Source organism: Oryctolagus cuniculus, chromosome 7 (genome assembly GCF_051225735.1).
Source record: "Oryctolagus cuniculus isolate XC-2025 breed Fujian yellow rabbit chromosome 7, ASM5122573v1, whole genome shotgun sequence".
Lineage (NCBI taxonomy): Eukaryota > Metazoa > Chordata > Mammalia > Lagomorpha > Leporidae > Oryctolagus > Oryctolagus cuniculus.
Genome location: NC_142873.1, coordinates 57,136,407 through 57,152,590, shown reverse-complemented (window position 1 = coordinate 57,152,590; position 16,184 = coordinate 57,136,407). Strand labels below are relative to the sequence as shown.

Below are 16,184 nucleotides of genomic sequence, written 5' to 3'. Positions count from 1 at the left end.
GAGGGGTGGGGATAGGTAATTGACATTAAAGATCCTAAACAAATGAATACAAAGTTTCTGTTCGGGATGATGAAAAAGTTCTGGAAATGAACGGTGGTGATGACTGTGTAACACTGTACATGAACTTACTGCCACAGAATTATATGCTGAAAAATGGTCAAAATGATAAATTTTATTTTAGGTGTATTTTATGATAAAAAAAAATAATTTAGGCAGGCTAAGAGATGGAACCCAAAAGCCAAGTAGACAGATTAGTCTTTGAGGAGGAGTAGGTATCTTCTCTATTTTAACAAGGAATGAGGAAAAGATGTACAGATTAAAAGCCTAAATTGTCACTATGGAGAACAAGCAAGCAAGCTGAACAAAGACATTTCTAAGCAATGTTGAGGGTTCAGTGGAACTCAGGAAACCTTACAAACAGACAAGGCCTCAAATGAAATGATTACCAATACGGAAATGATTTTTCTTTTAATAAAAATCTGTACTAAGTAGAGGTTAGACAAGAGTGTCTTTCAGTTTATAATGCTAGGGAATTCTAAAAAGATGCTATCTACAAGTCAAATGAAAGGAATCAGAGTAATAGTAGATGGCATATAGTTTTAAAAGGTTTTTTTAAAGTTTATTTTTATTTGAAAAGCAGAAAAAGATCAATCTTCTTTTCCTCTGGTTCACTCTACCAAATGCCCACAACAGCTAGAGCTGGGCCAGGTCAAAAGGAGGAACACGGAACTCAGGATCTCTCACTTAAGGTAGCAGGGACCCAAGTACTTAAGCCATAATCTGCTGCCTCCCAACATGAGCGTTAGCAGGAAGCTGGATCTAAAGTAGAAGCAGGATTCAATCGCAGGACTTGCAATTTGGGTGGCTTAACCCACTAGGTCACAATGCCTGCCCTGGGATATGGTTTTAAACAGTGTTTCTTAAACTTCCTCAATTACAGGAATCAGATCAGTTGAGGTATTTATCTCAACTTTTCCACATCTAATGCATCAGAATTTTCAGAAAAAGAACCTGAGATCCTAATATGTATTTTGAATTAGCAACCCCAGTTTATTCTTTGAATCTGGTAGGCTTGGGAAACTCTGGCCTGGAAATCCTCCCTGTAGTCAAAAAGAGGTTGATCTCTACCACTTTCCAAAGTATATATACACTGGGGCACAGTGAAGGAAGAAATAAGTGTTGAGAGGACTACAACAAGGTAAGGAGAGACTAAATAGAAAGAAGTAAAGCTGCCAGAAGACGTGTCAACAGAGAAAACTTAGCTTTTTGTAAAATTAGAAGGCAAAATGGGTAGATGAAAAGGATGTGGAATCACAGAAATATGCATATAGGAAAATAGTTTGATATATATTAAAAATTTCGATATATTTTAAATAGCTGTAAAATATAAAACGATCTTTAAATATACACATTGTTTTGGGTCAATACATATCTAGTCCTACAGATGAGAAACTCAACTTTACAAAATTATCCTGAAGCAACTTCTGAGAGTTAAGTAAGTTCAACTGTGTCCCCAACATATACATCGTTTATAAGGGACAGCCATAACCAATTAAAAACTCCGTGGTGGGGCCAATGCTGTGGCATAGCAGGTAAGGCCACCTGCAGTGCTGGCATCCCACAGGGGCTCCAGTCAAGTCCCAGCTGCTCCACTTCCAGTCCAGCTCTCTGCTATGCACCCACATAGCAGACCAGGAAGAAGCTCCTGGCTTCAGATCGGCATAGCTACAGCCATTGTAGCCATCTGGGGAGTGAGCCATCAGATGGAGGTGCGCTCGCTCGCTTGCTCACGCTCTCTCTCTGCCTCTCTGTAACTGCCTTTCAAATAAATAAATCTTAAAAAAAAAAAAAAAAAAAAAAAAAAAAAAACCTCAGTGGTGCACCAAGCTAGAAATGTACTATATGGAAAAGCCAGTTATAGCGGAGGGGTAGATTATTTCACAGAACTCATGTTTTAGGAAGAAGCCTATTCAAGCTAATTATTTAAAAAAACAGAAGGGAAAAAGCTTGTCAGAAATTATGTTAACACTGTGACCTGTAAATGGAAAGGCATTACTACTTGAAAACATACAGTGAGAAAAGCAGTATGAATGGGTCAAAGTGAATTATAAGCTGTAATCAGGAATGACAAAAAAAGAATCTACTATTTGTACTGGTGTCATTAAATTTTATAAGCCAGCTTTTTAAAATATTTATTTCTCCTTTCATATAGCACACTGATATGTAGAATTCTTTAAGGGTTTATCTCCCAAATTTTACATCACTATACAAATTCTTTATTACTAGTATCAATTCATTATAAAAAGTTAATTATATTAATCAAAGATCTGAAAGCACATACTAAATCCATTTAAGGCTTTGTCCCACACACAATAGGGAAATAAGTTTTTGTTTTCTAGAACAGTAGACATTTAGATTGAATATAAGCTTACAGAACATAACCATTTTATAGATTAATAAAAGTAACATAAGAAATGCTACCTAAAAAAAGGTAAAAAGACATGATCTTTAATAAGACCACAATTATGTGTGTCTATGTGTTTATAATTTTTCTGAAAAAAAAGAACTTAAAATACACATATTGAGTGGCTGTTTGGTCTAGCGATTAAGACAGCAGTTCCTACATCAGAGTATCTGGGTTCAATCCTCAGCTCTGGCTCCTGCTTCCAGTTTCCTGCTAGTGTAGACCCTGGGAAGCATCAGTGATGGCTAAAGTAGGTTTCTGACACCTAGCTGGAAAACCAGAATTGAGTTCCCACCTCTCGAGTATGGGTGGCTGTGGACACTGAGAGCATTCACAGAGTGAGCTAGTGCTCATGAGCACGCTCGCTCTTTGCTTTGTAGCTAATTTAAAACAAAAACAGCCAGCGCCGCGGCTCACTAGGCTAATCCTCCGCCTTGCGGTGCCAGCACACCGGGTTCTAGTCCCGGTCGGGGCACCGGATTCTGTCCCGGTTGCCCCTCTTCCAGGCCAGCTCTCTGCTGTGGCCAGGGAAGTGCAGTGGAGGATGGCCCAAGTACTTGGGCCCTGAACCCCATGGGAGACCAGGAGAAGTACTTGGCTCCTGCCATCGGATCAGCACGGCGCGCCGGCCGCGGTACGCCGGCAGCGGCGGCCATTGGAGGGTGAACCAAAGGCAAAGGAAGAAAGACCTTTCTCTCTGTCTCTCTCTCTCACTGTCCACTCTGCCTGTCTAAAAAATAAAATAAAATAAAACAAAAACAGAGTTAGGGGTAAGCATTTGGTCTAGGCCCACATGCTATGGGAGGAGTACCTGGGTTTTTACAGCCCAGGTCTTGCTCCCGATTCCAGCTTTCCTGCCACTGCAGACCCTGTGAGACATCAGGTGATGGCTTGGCTGGTTGGGTCCGTGCCATCTATTTGGAAGACCTGGACTGAGCTTCCCAGCTCCTGGTTTTGACTGCAGGTCCAACCCCAACCACTGCAGGTACCTGGGCAGTAAACTGGCATTTGGGAGCTCTCTGTGTCTGCCTCCCATATAAATAAGATTAATTTTTAAAAGCATATTTACCAGTCTCTCCTCTCCCCAGCACATACATTTATTATATATCCTTCTTCTTCACGTATACCCTTCAATTGCTACACTAAACATCCAGCTCACTGTAAGATTTTTATAATACAGAAGATGTCAAGGATTGCATGCTTATCGCCAAGCTATCACAATTCAAAGTACAAAATCATTGAAAAAGTTTTGGGGGCTGGAAGTGTGGCACAGATTAAGACATTACCTGTGACACCAGCACCCCATACAGGTGCCAGTTAATGTCCCAGCTGCTCCACTTCCAATTAAGCCCTGCTAATGGCCTGGAAAAGCAGTGCAAGATGGCTCAAGCACTTGGACCTCTATCACCCACGTGGGAGACCCGAAAGAAGCTACTGGCTCTTGGCTTCAGCATGGCCCAGTCCTCGCCACTGCAGCCATTTGGAAGGTTACCAGCAGATGGAAGATTAATCTCTGACTCACTCTCTCTGCCTTTCAAATAAATTTAAAAAACCTTTTTCTTAAAAAAATTTTCGGCCGGCGCCGCGGCTCACTTGACTAATCCTCCACCTGAGGCACCAGCACCCCAGGTTCTAGTCCCGGTTAGGGCGCCGGACTCTATCCTGGTTGCTCCTCTTCCAGTCCAGCTCTCTGCTTTGGCCTGGGAGTGCAATGGAGGATGGCCCAAGTGCTTGGGCCCTGCACCGGCATGGGAGACCAAGAAGAAGCACCTGGATCCTGGCTTCGGATTGGCGCAGCGTGCCAGCCATAGTAACCTTTTGGGGGGTGAACCGATGGAAAAAGAAGACCTTTCTTTTTGATTCTATCAGCTAGTATTTGCAGACACTATTCTTGTTTATGTGATCCCTTTGGTTCTTAGTCCTATCATTACGATCAATTGTGAACAGAAATTGATCACTGGGACTAGTGAGATGGCATTGGTACATGCCACCTCGATGGGATTGAATTCAAATCCCCTGGTATGTTTCTAACTCTACTGTTTGAGGTAAGTCAGCTTGAGCATGTCCCGAATTGCACACCTCTTCCCTCTCTTATTCCCACTCTTATATTTAACAGCGATCACTTTTCAGTTAAGTTTCAGCACTTAAGAAGAATTGTGTATTGATTACAGTATTCAACCAAAAGTATTAAGTAGAACAAACAAAAAAAATACTAAGAGGGATAACATATTAAGTGGCTCATCAACAGTCAGGGTGAGGGCTGATCAAGTTGAATGATCCAACACGGGAAGTGAGATACACAGCAGACCCATAGAATGGCAAATGTCCTAACAGCACTCTGGCCTCATAATCAGCCCTTAAGGCATGCGAATCCGGCTGAAAAGCCCATGAGAGTATTTCAGGCATGGAAAGCCAAGACACTCTGGGGGAAAAAAAAAAAACCTAAATGAAAGATCTCCACGAGTGAGATCCCAGTGGAAAGAATGGGTCATCAAAGAAGGAGGTACCTTTCGCTGAAGGGAGGAGAGAACTTCCACTTTGACCATGGCCTTGTCTAAATATGATCAGAGTCAGTGAACTCAGGGGGCTTCCATAGCCTTGGCAGCTCATGACAAGAGCCTAGGGTGATTACTGAGGCCATAAACAAGAGTGTCAATTTGTTAAGTCAACAACAGGAGTCACTGTGCACTTACTCTTCATGTAGGATCTTTGTCCTTAGTGTGCTGTACATTGAGATCTAATGCTATAACTAGTACTCAAACAGTATTTTTCACTTTATGTTTCTGTGTGGGAGCAAACTGTTGAAATCTTTACTTAATGTATGCTCAACTGATCTTCTGTATATAAAGAGAATCGAAAATGAATCTTGATATGAATGGAAGGGGAGAGGGAGTGGATAAGGGGAGGGTTGCGGGTTGGAGGGACGTTATGGGGGGGAAGCCATTGTAATCAATATTCTGTACTTTGGAAATTTATATTCATTAAATAAAAGTTAAAAAAAAAAAAAAAGAAGACCTTTCTCTCTCTCTCTCTCTCACTAACTCTGTCTGTAAAAAAAATTTTTTTTCAAGTAGCCAATATTGTAATTACAAATACAAAACCTAATTTAAAAATAGCATAGCTTAACATTTATTCTTAAGGTATACATAAGTGTACACATATTTAATTTTGAGGAGAAATAACATTTCTAAGTGAGCTCTAATTTTTCTCTATTAACTGACCTTAGGATTCCACAAACACTGGAACCTTTTGGTCAAACCTGGTATTTAGCCTGTTATATTAAAATTTATTCAGAACTGAATAATACTGCAGAATTAAGACACCAAATTGTGTCAGTACATATGTAGTCTTTTACAGCAAAAATTCAAATTTACAACATTAACCTGTATCAATTGCTAAGAGTCAGTAATCAAATAAGTTATCAGTTTGTTTCTTCAACGATATAAACTTACCTCCTTTGGTATTAGAACATTTTATTTCTACAGAATGTTAAAAAAAATAATAAAAAAAGGCCTATATACATAGGTCTACCTATAGCCACTAAAATAATTTAAAAATAGCAAAGTCACAGTAACCAAAATTTTTCTTGCACAAAACAAACCTGCACTTCATTTCTTCTGGCTAGAGGACATGAGTTCTAAGGTAGAACTTCTCAAACTTTCAAGTACACATGAACCACCAGGGCACCTTTCAACAGAAGATTCTGATTCAGAAGATCTGGATAAGGGCATGAGAGTCTGCCTTTCTGACAAGCTCCCTAGTAGTGCCCAGTTTTTAAGTACAGCACATTATAAACAGCAAAGTTACAAAGAAAAGGCATAGTTTACAATATTTAAAAATCCATAGTTAACATTTCCAAAAAAATTCCTAATTAATCAGTACCTTCCATGTTTATCTTACTTGATTCCCTATATGGATATAATAATCACTCCATCATTCTTAAAATCTAGAAAACTTTTAGGGGCCAGTGTTTGGCATGGTGGGCAAAGTCGCAGCCTGCAATGCCAGCATCTCATCTGGGCTCCAGTTCATATTCCAGCTGCTCTACTTCCAATCCAACTCCCTGCTAATGCATCTGAGAAAGCAGAGGAAAATGGCCCAAGTGCTTAGGCCCCTGCATCCATGTGAGGGACCAGGATGAAGCATGAAGCTCTTGGTTCCTGGCTTCGGCATGACCCAGCCCTGGCCACTGCAGCCATTTGAGGAGTGAACCAGCAGGTGGAAGATCACTGTCTCTCTCTTACATATAAGGAAAATAAATCTTTATAAAAAATCTAGATTGGGGCCAGCGCTGTGGCATAGTGGATAAAGCCGCCACCTGCAGTACCAGCATCCCATATGGGTGTCGGTTAGGGTCCCAGCTGCTCCACTTTGCATCCAGCTCTCTGCTATGGTCTGGGAAAGCAGTGGAAGATGGCCCAAGTCCTTGGGCCCCTGCACCTGTGTGGAAGACCTGGAAGAAGTTACTGGCTCCTGGCTTTGGATCGCCACAGCTGCCATCATTGTGGCCATCTGGGGAGTGAACAAGTGGATGGAAGACCTCTCTCTCTCTCTGCCTCTCTTTCTCTGTGTAACTTTGCCTTTCAAATAAATAAATAAATCTTTAAAAAATTTTAGAAAACATATATTCTTAGTCTCATCTACCTTTCTTTTTGGTCTTTTCCCATGTTTCTCGTACTCATACAAGTTCATCACAAGATTCATCCTTGTCTTTCTTTTCCATTCTAATGCTATCCCTGGATCACCTAGCTATTTGCCAATTTATTCAACATCTACATCTTCTGCCTGCATTTGCCTCCCAATCTTAGATCCAGATATTCGAGTACCTAATAGATATTCTAACAGCACCCATATAGACACCTCTACCTCAAAAATTGGAGGCTGGCATTATGTCACAGCTGATTAAGCTGCTGCCTATGATGCCAGAATCTCCCAGTAGAGTACCAACCAGTTTAAGTCCCAGGTACTCTGCTTCCAATCCACCTTCCTGATAATGTGCCTGGAAAAGCAGTGGCTTATGGCTCAAGTGCCTGAGCCCCTACCACTCATGTGGCAGACCTGGATGGAGTTCCTAGCTCCTGGCTTTGGCCTGGCCCAGCCCCAGCTGTTGCAGCCATTTGAGAAATGAACCAGCAGATGGAAGATCTGTCTCTCCCTCTCTTTCTACCTTCTAAAATAAATAAATAAATCTTAAAACAAACAAAAGCCTTAAACTGAACTCACCAACACCTTCTACCCCCAAGAAACCAGCTTTTCCAACCCTGCATTGACTCTGACCAGCACCACTATCCCCCTTTTGTCCAGACCACACCTTAAGACATTCTTTCCATGTCCCTCACCAAGTCTAGTTAATCTCTATCATCTAATTATAATCTCAAATCTTATTATTTTCTTTCTAGTATCAATACCAGTTTGAGGGCAGGCATTTTGGTGCAGAAGATTAAGCTGCTGCTTTTGACACCAGCACCCCAGATCAGAGTGCCAGTCTGAGTCTCCAATGCTCTGCTTTGGATCCAGCTTCCTACTAATGGGCCTGTGAAAGTAGTCTCCCAAGTACGCAGGCCCCTATCACTTATGAGAAACCTAAATGGAGTCCCTGGCCCCTGGCTTCAGCCTGACCCAGCCCCAGCTGTTGCAACTATTTGAGAAGTGAACTAGCAGTTGGAGGATCAATCTCTCTCTCGTCTTAAGTCTTGTTTAAAAAAAGAGAGAGAGAATACCAGTTTGGACATGGATCATTTCTCATCTGTTTACTACAGTAACCTTGTCAATCTTCTTGATTCTGATTCCATTTCCATTCTTGGTTACATTCCCCACAGTACCATGCAATCTTTGCAAATATAAATTGCTCAACATTCACCTGTTAATATTCACCAATAATTCCTTATTACCTTTAGGAAAAAGTACTTTTTTTTCATTACGTCATAAAAGCTCTTCACACTATTGATTTCCTTTCTCTCTCCTCTCTCTGAATTCCTACCACTTCTTAACAGTGAGCCATCGGCTTGCATGTCAAGCTATTTGTAGCTCCCTGAAAATGGAATATTCTCAAATGCCTCTATGCATTTGCATAAGCTATAATTCTCCTTTGTTTAAAATGCCCTTACCAGGGCCAGCACTACAGTGCAGCAGATTAAAGCCACAGCCTGCAGCATCAGCATCCCATATGGGCATCGGTTTAAGTCCCAGATGCTCCACTTCCAATCCAGCTCCCTATTAATGCACCTGGGAAAGCAGTGCAGATGGTCCAAGTGCTTGGGCACTTGCAACCATTTGAGAGACCAGAAGAAGCTCCTGGCTTCAAACTGGTCCAGCCCAGGTCATCGTAGCCATCTGGGGAGTAAACCAGTGGATAGAAGATCTCTCTCTCTCTCTCTCTCTCTCTCTCTCCTTTTCTTGCTCTGTAACTCTGCCTTTCAAACAAACAAATAAATCCCCTCCCCCAAAAAAAGTCTTTACCAAGTTAAGTATTAATCTGCTTTCAAGATTCTACTCAAAGGGCTGGTGTTGAGGCACAGCAGGTTAAGCCATCATCTGTGACACGGCATTCCGTATGAGAGCCATTTTGAGTCCTGGCTGATCCACTTTCAACCCAGATCCCTGCTAATGTGCCTGGGAAAGCAGTGGAGGACGGTCTGATTGCTTGGACCGCTGACACCAATGTGGAAGACCTGGATGGGTTTCCAGGCTCCTTGTGACTTTGGCCTGGTCCAGCCCCTGCTACTGTGGCCATTTAGGGAGTGAACCAGCAGACAGCAGATCTCTTACTCTTTCTCCTCTGTGCGTGTGTATGTGTGTGTGTGTCTCCCTCTTCCTCTAACTCTGCCTTTCAAATAAATAAAATAAATCTTAAAAAAGAAAAAAAAGTTCTACTCAAGTATCCATGCCTTAAAATGTCCTTCCTGGCGCTGGCACTGTGGCATAGCAAGTAAAGCTGCCATCTGCAGCTCAGGCATCCCATATGGGCAACTGGTTTGAATCCCACCTGCTCCACTTCCAATCCAGTTCTCTTTTGGAGGCCTGAGAAAGCAACGGAAGATGACCCAAGTGTTTGGGCCCCTGCTACATACATAGGAGACCTGGATAAAGCTCCTGGCTTCAGCATGGCCCAGTGCTGCCTAATGCAACCAACTGTGGAGTAAACCAGCAGATGGAAGGCATCTCTTTCTCTCCCCACTTCTCTCTCTATAACACTGACTTTTAAAATAAATAAATAAATCTTCAAAAAAAAAAAGCTTTTCCTAATCACAAGTCTGAGATAACCCCACAGACTTCTGATCCCTATCTCTACTCTAATACATCAGCTGTATTGGAATTGTTAGTTGATTCATCTCCACTACACTGAGCTCATCAATTAGGTGAACAACTGCCCAGTCCAAAATAAGTTCTCAATAAATGCGGACTAAACTGAATAATACTCAAGAATAATTATTATGGCTATATAGTTAAACTATAAATAACTTCCAATAACAGTATCTCTAAAATAAAAAATTAACAACTTTATTTAGGTCAATCACATTTTGTAAGACTTCCCAAGACAAAGAAATCCAAAATATTCTAGGTATTCATTTATTCCCAATGATCTAAAGGCATGTGGTAAAAACATTAGAAACAAAGCCTTCTGTACACTGCTTTAATTTCACCGACTACAGTAGTAGACATATTTTTATTTTTTTATTTTTTTTATTTTTTTTTTTTTTATTTTATTATTTTTTTTTTTTGACAGGCAGAGTGGACAGTGAGAGAGAGAGACAGAGAGAAAGGTCTTCCTTAGCCGTTGGTTCACCCTCCAATGGCCGCCGCGGCCGGCGCGCTGCGGCCGGCGCACCGCGCTGATCCGATGGCAGGAGCCAGGAGCCAGGTGCTTTTCCTGGTCTCCCATGGGGTGCAGGGCCCAAGCACCTGGGCCATCCTCCACTGCACTCCCTGGCCACAGCAGAGGGCTGGCCTGGAAGAGGGGCAACCGGGACAGAATCCGGCGCCCCGACCGGGACTAGAACCCGGTGTGCCGGCGCCGCTAGGCGGAGGATTAGCCTAGTGAGCCGCGGCGCCGGCCAGTAGTAGACATATAAAAGCACTAATCTCTTCTCCAATAACTGAAGCAAGGAACAAGTGTAGTAAAATTGCGTGCTATTGCTCAAGCAATAGATTTACACCTTGACTCTTCTGCTTGCTAGCCATGTAGCCTTGGTTAACAAAGAGCATCCACAATCCTCAGTTTCTTCAATGGATGAAAAATAGAACTGCTTACCTAACTCCCCAATTGCTATAAATATTCATATATGAATGTGAAAACATTTCTATAATCCATAAAGTGCTAAATAAATTTGAACTATTTGTATTAGTTTAAATCCCAACATTTAAAATATGCCAAAGATTTTACAGGCACAAATTTAAGTTAAAAGTCTTATGGGCTCATTTAACCTCCTACTTCTACATCACACTTCTCTCCAAGGCCAGAAATTCATAAATAAAATTAAGTTCCATGACCTCCAGATCACAAACTTGTCCAACAGTTCTCAATATTCTTATAAGACTGACATACTTAATATCTAATTTAATAATAATCTGCTAATTTTTTTAAAGTGGTTATTTTAGAAATCTCAAAGTAAATCTCAAGGTAAGTTGTTGGTAAAGTCATTAAAATCTCAGCTCCATTTTAAAAAATTAATTGGAGGACAAAAATCAGCAGGGAATATTTGAAGATATTTTAAAAACTCTTTTTCTAAAAACTGTTAAGATGGAACTCTCTGCTGACAAACTTTATCTGCTACAGCCTAATACAAAAGTTAAAAAGTCACCCTTACAAAACCAGGACCTTTCCCCCACAAATTTCTGGCTTATTTCTCAGATATGCATGCTGGTCTATCAATCAGAAGAGAAAATTTGCTGCATTTTTCTAAACTAAAAAAGTGACAGGGTACATTAACTCTGCTCTCAGCAGTATCTTTCCTTGTTAACTAAGGACTTACTGGGATTAATGGAATATATCAGGAAAACAGTTTTCAGTCTCTTCTGTTGTATTTATAAAAATAGGACTCCTTAACTTTCAAAGGGCAAAACTCTTTTTAAAAAAAAAGAAAAAGAAAAAAGAAAATCTACTACAAAAGTCAGCACTTCGGTACCTGATTGTGGTAATAAGGCCAAAATCCAAGACGAAGCCCTTTATTGCACATCGTGTTCCAACGTCTTGGGCAGCCCCGTCTTGCGACCTCTCCAGATTGGCTGCTCCTGCTCTCTCTACTGCAGAGAGAACTTCAATTAGATAAATTCTGAAGCTCATAAATCTAAACTGGCTTCTCCCCTCACTGGAGGCAAGGATGGTAAGACTCACTAAAAAGATTCAAGTTAGAGGTTTCAAATAAATCTAAGTGGCATGAAACCACAATAATGTAAGCAGCTGAGAGTCTTATTATGCAACAGACTATCCTTTAAAAAAAAAGTCTTCAGGGAAAAGAATGGCAGCAAATTACTAGACAACCTGAAAAAACAGGCTGCAAAATCATAAATCACTAAAAAAGTGAAACAGTCTCCACTCATCTTGAATTTACAACATACATAGTACAAACTTACAGCCTACCATCCATAACCATAATCCTTATGAGAAAAGCAAGCAGGAAAAAAACTAGGACACAGTATCAATTTATTTTTACACCCTAACATAACTTCAGTGAAAAAAATGCTTGGTTTAAATACTGGTTAGGAAAGGAAGCAGTCGTTTCCCTGCTGACTTAAGCCTAGCCTCCCAAGCAAGGCTTCAGAAAATGTCTTCACCTACAACAGTGCACAGGCAGAAGGAGCACAGGCTACAGCAGTCTTCCTAGTGACACTCCCATGTAACATAAATGGGGTATATTTCTGGGACAGACTGCCAACAAGTTACTGAAAGAAGAGAAACAAAAATAGGAAAAACTTAATAAATAAGCAGGCCAACAACCTCACATGTTTTATTATGACAGTAAGCTTAAGTCTTAAATAAAGTTACCTTGAGGTTACCAGATCTAAACCACATTTTCCACACTACCATTACCTGACTTGGGAAAGACAGTATGAGTTTTCAAGCTGGCTTGCCATAGAGACTTGGAATGATGCATAACATGTATAAAGCACTTCTTCAAGAAAGTCAACAAGCCCCATTCCAAAGAACTCTGTGATTACAATTTTTCAATGGGAGATACAGACAATTTGAAGCACCTTTATCACCATGAATTTTTATCAAAATGAGCTGGTATAAACTATATAATAGAATGAAGTTAATACAGTTAAGATACTGTGTTTACTAAATAATTAAACAATTATTTTAACCTTACCTGAGTGTGGAAATTTGAAATGGTTGTTGTTTCAATATCTTTCTTGCCCAGAATTTCCATTTTCACTGGAGTGTTGGGGAAATTAAAAGCAAAGTAGTCCAAGAAGTCTGGGAGATAAGCGGCCGCTCCATGCACTATTGCTAAAGCATAGTAAGCAGCATTTTTCTCATTTTCGCTGAATGTCAAAGCAAGAAACTCCTCAGAAAATCTCTCCATCTCCATTGGAGACAAAAATGAGAGTTCATCCATGTAAGCATGAAGGACAAGAGCACCACCATTGGACTGGTGTTCCTCATGAATAAAGTTGCTAAATTTAGTACCTGTTTTTAAGAAATTTCTACGAATAGAATGTTCCTGGTGAGTCATGAAAGGTGTTTGTACTCCCTGGGGTACCCGATATTCTTGCATGCCCAAGTTTAATCGGCATAGCTGTTCATCTTTCAGATACCTGAAGGACTCCTTATTAACTCCTGAAGTGCTATTTAGTTGTCCTTGGGAGAGGATTTCCTTACTGATGCGAGTCAGGCCAGCACAGACAGTTTGTACTTCCTTATTGTACATTTTAAGACGTCTTCCTCGCATGTCTTCTCGGTGTTTCTTTTTCTTTTTCTTCTTTATTTTCTTCAAGACAAAATCATCAGCTCTCTGGGTTTTACCATTTTCATCTGGTGTTTCTGGCCACAATAATTAAAAAGAAGTTAGTTGCTAAGACTAGTGTCAATATACAAGCTTCTTAAGGTACTTGATCACAAATTAAAGTCTATCTTCAATTTCTCAGAATTTTCCATTACAACTTACATCTTTAGAAAATGAATGACACAAAGATCTTAAAATACAATAACATTCTTGGTTGAAGATTAGGTTAAAAAGTAGGTAATACAAGGGTACGCATATAAAATGACTTGCAATAAAAACTGAAGGAAATAACCAAGATATTTCACATAAGCTATAATCCTATGAAACATTTGTTCAGTAACCATTGTAAACTTATTTTGAAGAAGCTTGTCATATTTTGCTATCAATCCATAAATCACTATGGTTCATGTAGGTGGGTCAAAGGCAAATTAAGCCATAAGACACTGTTTTTTTCCTATCTAATAGGCATGGTTTTTTGGTCTTTCTCATATACTGTTGCAGGAAGTATAAACTGATACAATTTTCATGGACAGCAATTCAGTGAAATGTATCAAAGGCCCTGAAAATTGTTATAACCCACAGACCCAGATTCTACTCCAAGTAAAAGTTACCTAAGAAAATAATTGAAGACGATAAAGATATCCCTAACACTATTATTTAAAACAAAAACTGAGAATCCCCTAAATATCTAATAACAAAAGACTAACCTCTGGTAGTAGTGGTACTGCATACTATAAAATATTACCCATCCATTATAAATTATATCATAGGTGAAAGAATCACAGGGTTACAAATGCTTTCATTGTCACTCTTTAAAGAGCCTTCCCTAACAACTCTTCCTTATCCAATTTGGATAGCCACTCCTGCCACATTCTCCCTCAGCACTTTACTTCTCTATCATACTCTGTGTTATTACAAAAGCTAATTTTCTACCTCTCCTTCTAGACTGTAAGCAACTGAAGGTCAGGGCTATGTCTTACCTTTCTTCCCAAAGCACTTAATCCATACATATTCTGAACCCATTTTCATATTATTAAACACTCGTTCATTCATTAAGTACCTGTCATATAGCCAGGCATATTTCTGGGCACTAGGGATATGGTACTAAGAGAGACACAAACCCTGCTCTCTTGGATATTACAATCTAGTTGGACAAGAAAAAGAAAGTGCCAAGTAGTGATAAGCAGGCATCTCAAAATGGTTGGGAAGCACTTTTTGAGAGATGACAATTAGACTGCTTCCTTAATGCTAATATAAATCAGGCATCTGAAGATCTAGGGGAAATTATTCCAGAGAGAAGCAAAGGATTAGAGAGAAGAAGTCTGGTTGATCTAAATATGTTTAATAAGGATGTAACACAGAAAAATACCTACAGAAATACATACCAAGGCATTAGTAGTGGTTATCTATGAGTAGTAGCATTATAAATGTCTAGTTTCTTTTCTGCTTATTTATACTAATTTTCTACAAAAAAATACAACTTCTATAATTTAAAAACTTACTTTTGATTTTTAAAACATTATCATGGATTGATAAGTCCAAGACAAAATGTAATCTTTTATTTCTAGTTAGAAAATACATCTAGTGAGAAATCTTTAGGATTAAATATCAAATGTAATCCTGACCAACTGTTAAGTCTGGTCTAATACTGCATGGAATTGTTCCACCAAATAATACGATTTCTAGAATGACTCTAATATTTCACTTTAAGACAGATATTTCAGGTAATTCTATTACTAGAGCTCAGTAGAACAAGTTCACTAAATTGTAAAGAAAATAATCTACTTGGTATATTCAAGAAAAATAATTTTAAAACAAATTTATTGTGTTGCAAAAAATCTAAAATCCATGCATATGAGGGGTCTTCATAAAGTTGATGGAAAATATATACTATGAAAAACTGCATGGACTTCAAATTTTTTGCAGCAAAATAGTTGAACTTCATTTTCCATGTCCTTTTTGAAGTATCCTTGTATATAAATACTAGTATGTCATAGTTGCAGTACTCTATATGAAATCACTCCAAATCACCAGATACTATAACAGTTACAAAACCATCTAAGGAAAATACTGCTCTCTGTGTCTCTTCCCCCTCTCTCTGCCTTTCAAATCAATAAAAAGTAAATCTTAAAAAAAAAAAAATAGAAAAAGAAAACCCTTGATCTGCAAACATTACTTCTAACTAAACAGATGAAATACAAAATATACATGTAATCAGATTGCTAAAACTGGTAAAATACTCAATTTTTCATTCTCTATACAACTAAACATTTCACTAATTAAAACTTAGTAACAGACATATTTCTTATGAAATAAAAATATTTCTTACCAAATAAAACAAACTAATTAAATTATTTTCTCAGCATCAAATGAGTAATAAGGAAACTCTCCCAGGAACTAAACATTAATATAATTAAATAGAATAGAGAGACAGGTGCTTGACCCAAACTTAAAACACTGCTTGGGATGCCCACATCCCATAAATGAGTGCTTGAGTTCAAGTCTCGGATCCACTTCTGGTTCCAGCTCTCTGGCAGTGCATACCCAGTGAGACAGCACATGATGGCTCAAGTATTTGGGTCCCTGCCATCTGCATGGAAACCCAGACTGGATTCTGGGCTCCTGGCTTCAGCCTAGCCTAGCCCGAGCTGTTGTGGACATTTGGGAGAGGGAATTGGTAGGTAGATCTCTGTCTCCATCTTTTCACCTTTCGAATAAATTGTTTTTAAAAATGGTTGAAGCCGGCGCCGTGGCTTACTAGGCTAATCCTCCGC

The 16,184-nt window shown here is 39.5% G+C and overlaps 1 protein-coding gene across 2 annotated transcripts in view; it reads right to left on the bottom strand.

Moving 5' to 3' along the window:
• The window catches only part of RSBN1 (round spermatid basic protein 1), a 55,471-nt gene that overhangs the window by 23,459 nt on the left and 15,828 nt on the right, over positions 1-16,184 (bottom strand). The window contains exons 2-3 of one of the 2 annotated variants that reach the window (XM_089300119.1): positions 12,775-13,448; positions 11,590-11,707 (exon numbers count right to left, since the gene is read on the bottom strand). In XM_089300119.1, coding sequence (XP_089156245.1) covers positions 11,705-11,707; positions 12,775-13,448 — 677 coding nt within the window. In that variant the 3' untranslated portion in view covers positions 11,590-11,704. Of the gene's footprint in view, positions 1-11,589; positions 11,708-12,774; positions 13,449-16,184 lie in introns of those variants that run through there. The other variant, XM_002715758.6, reaches the window with a different exon arrangement.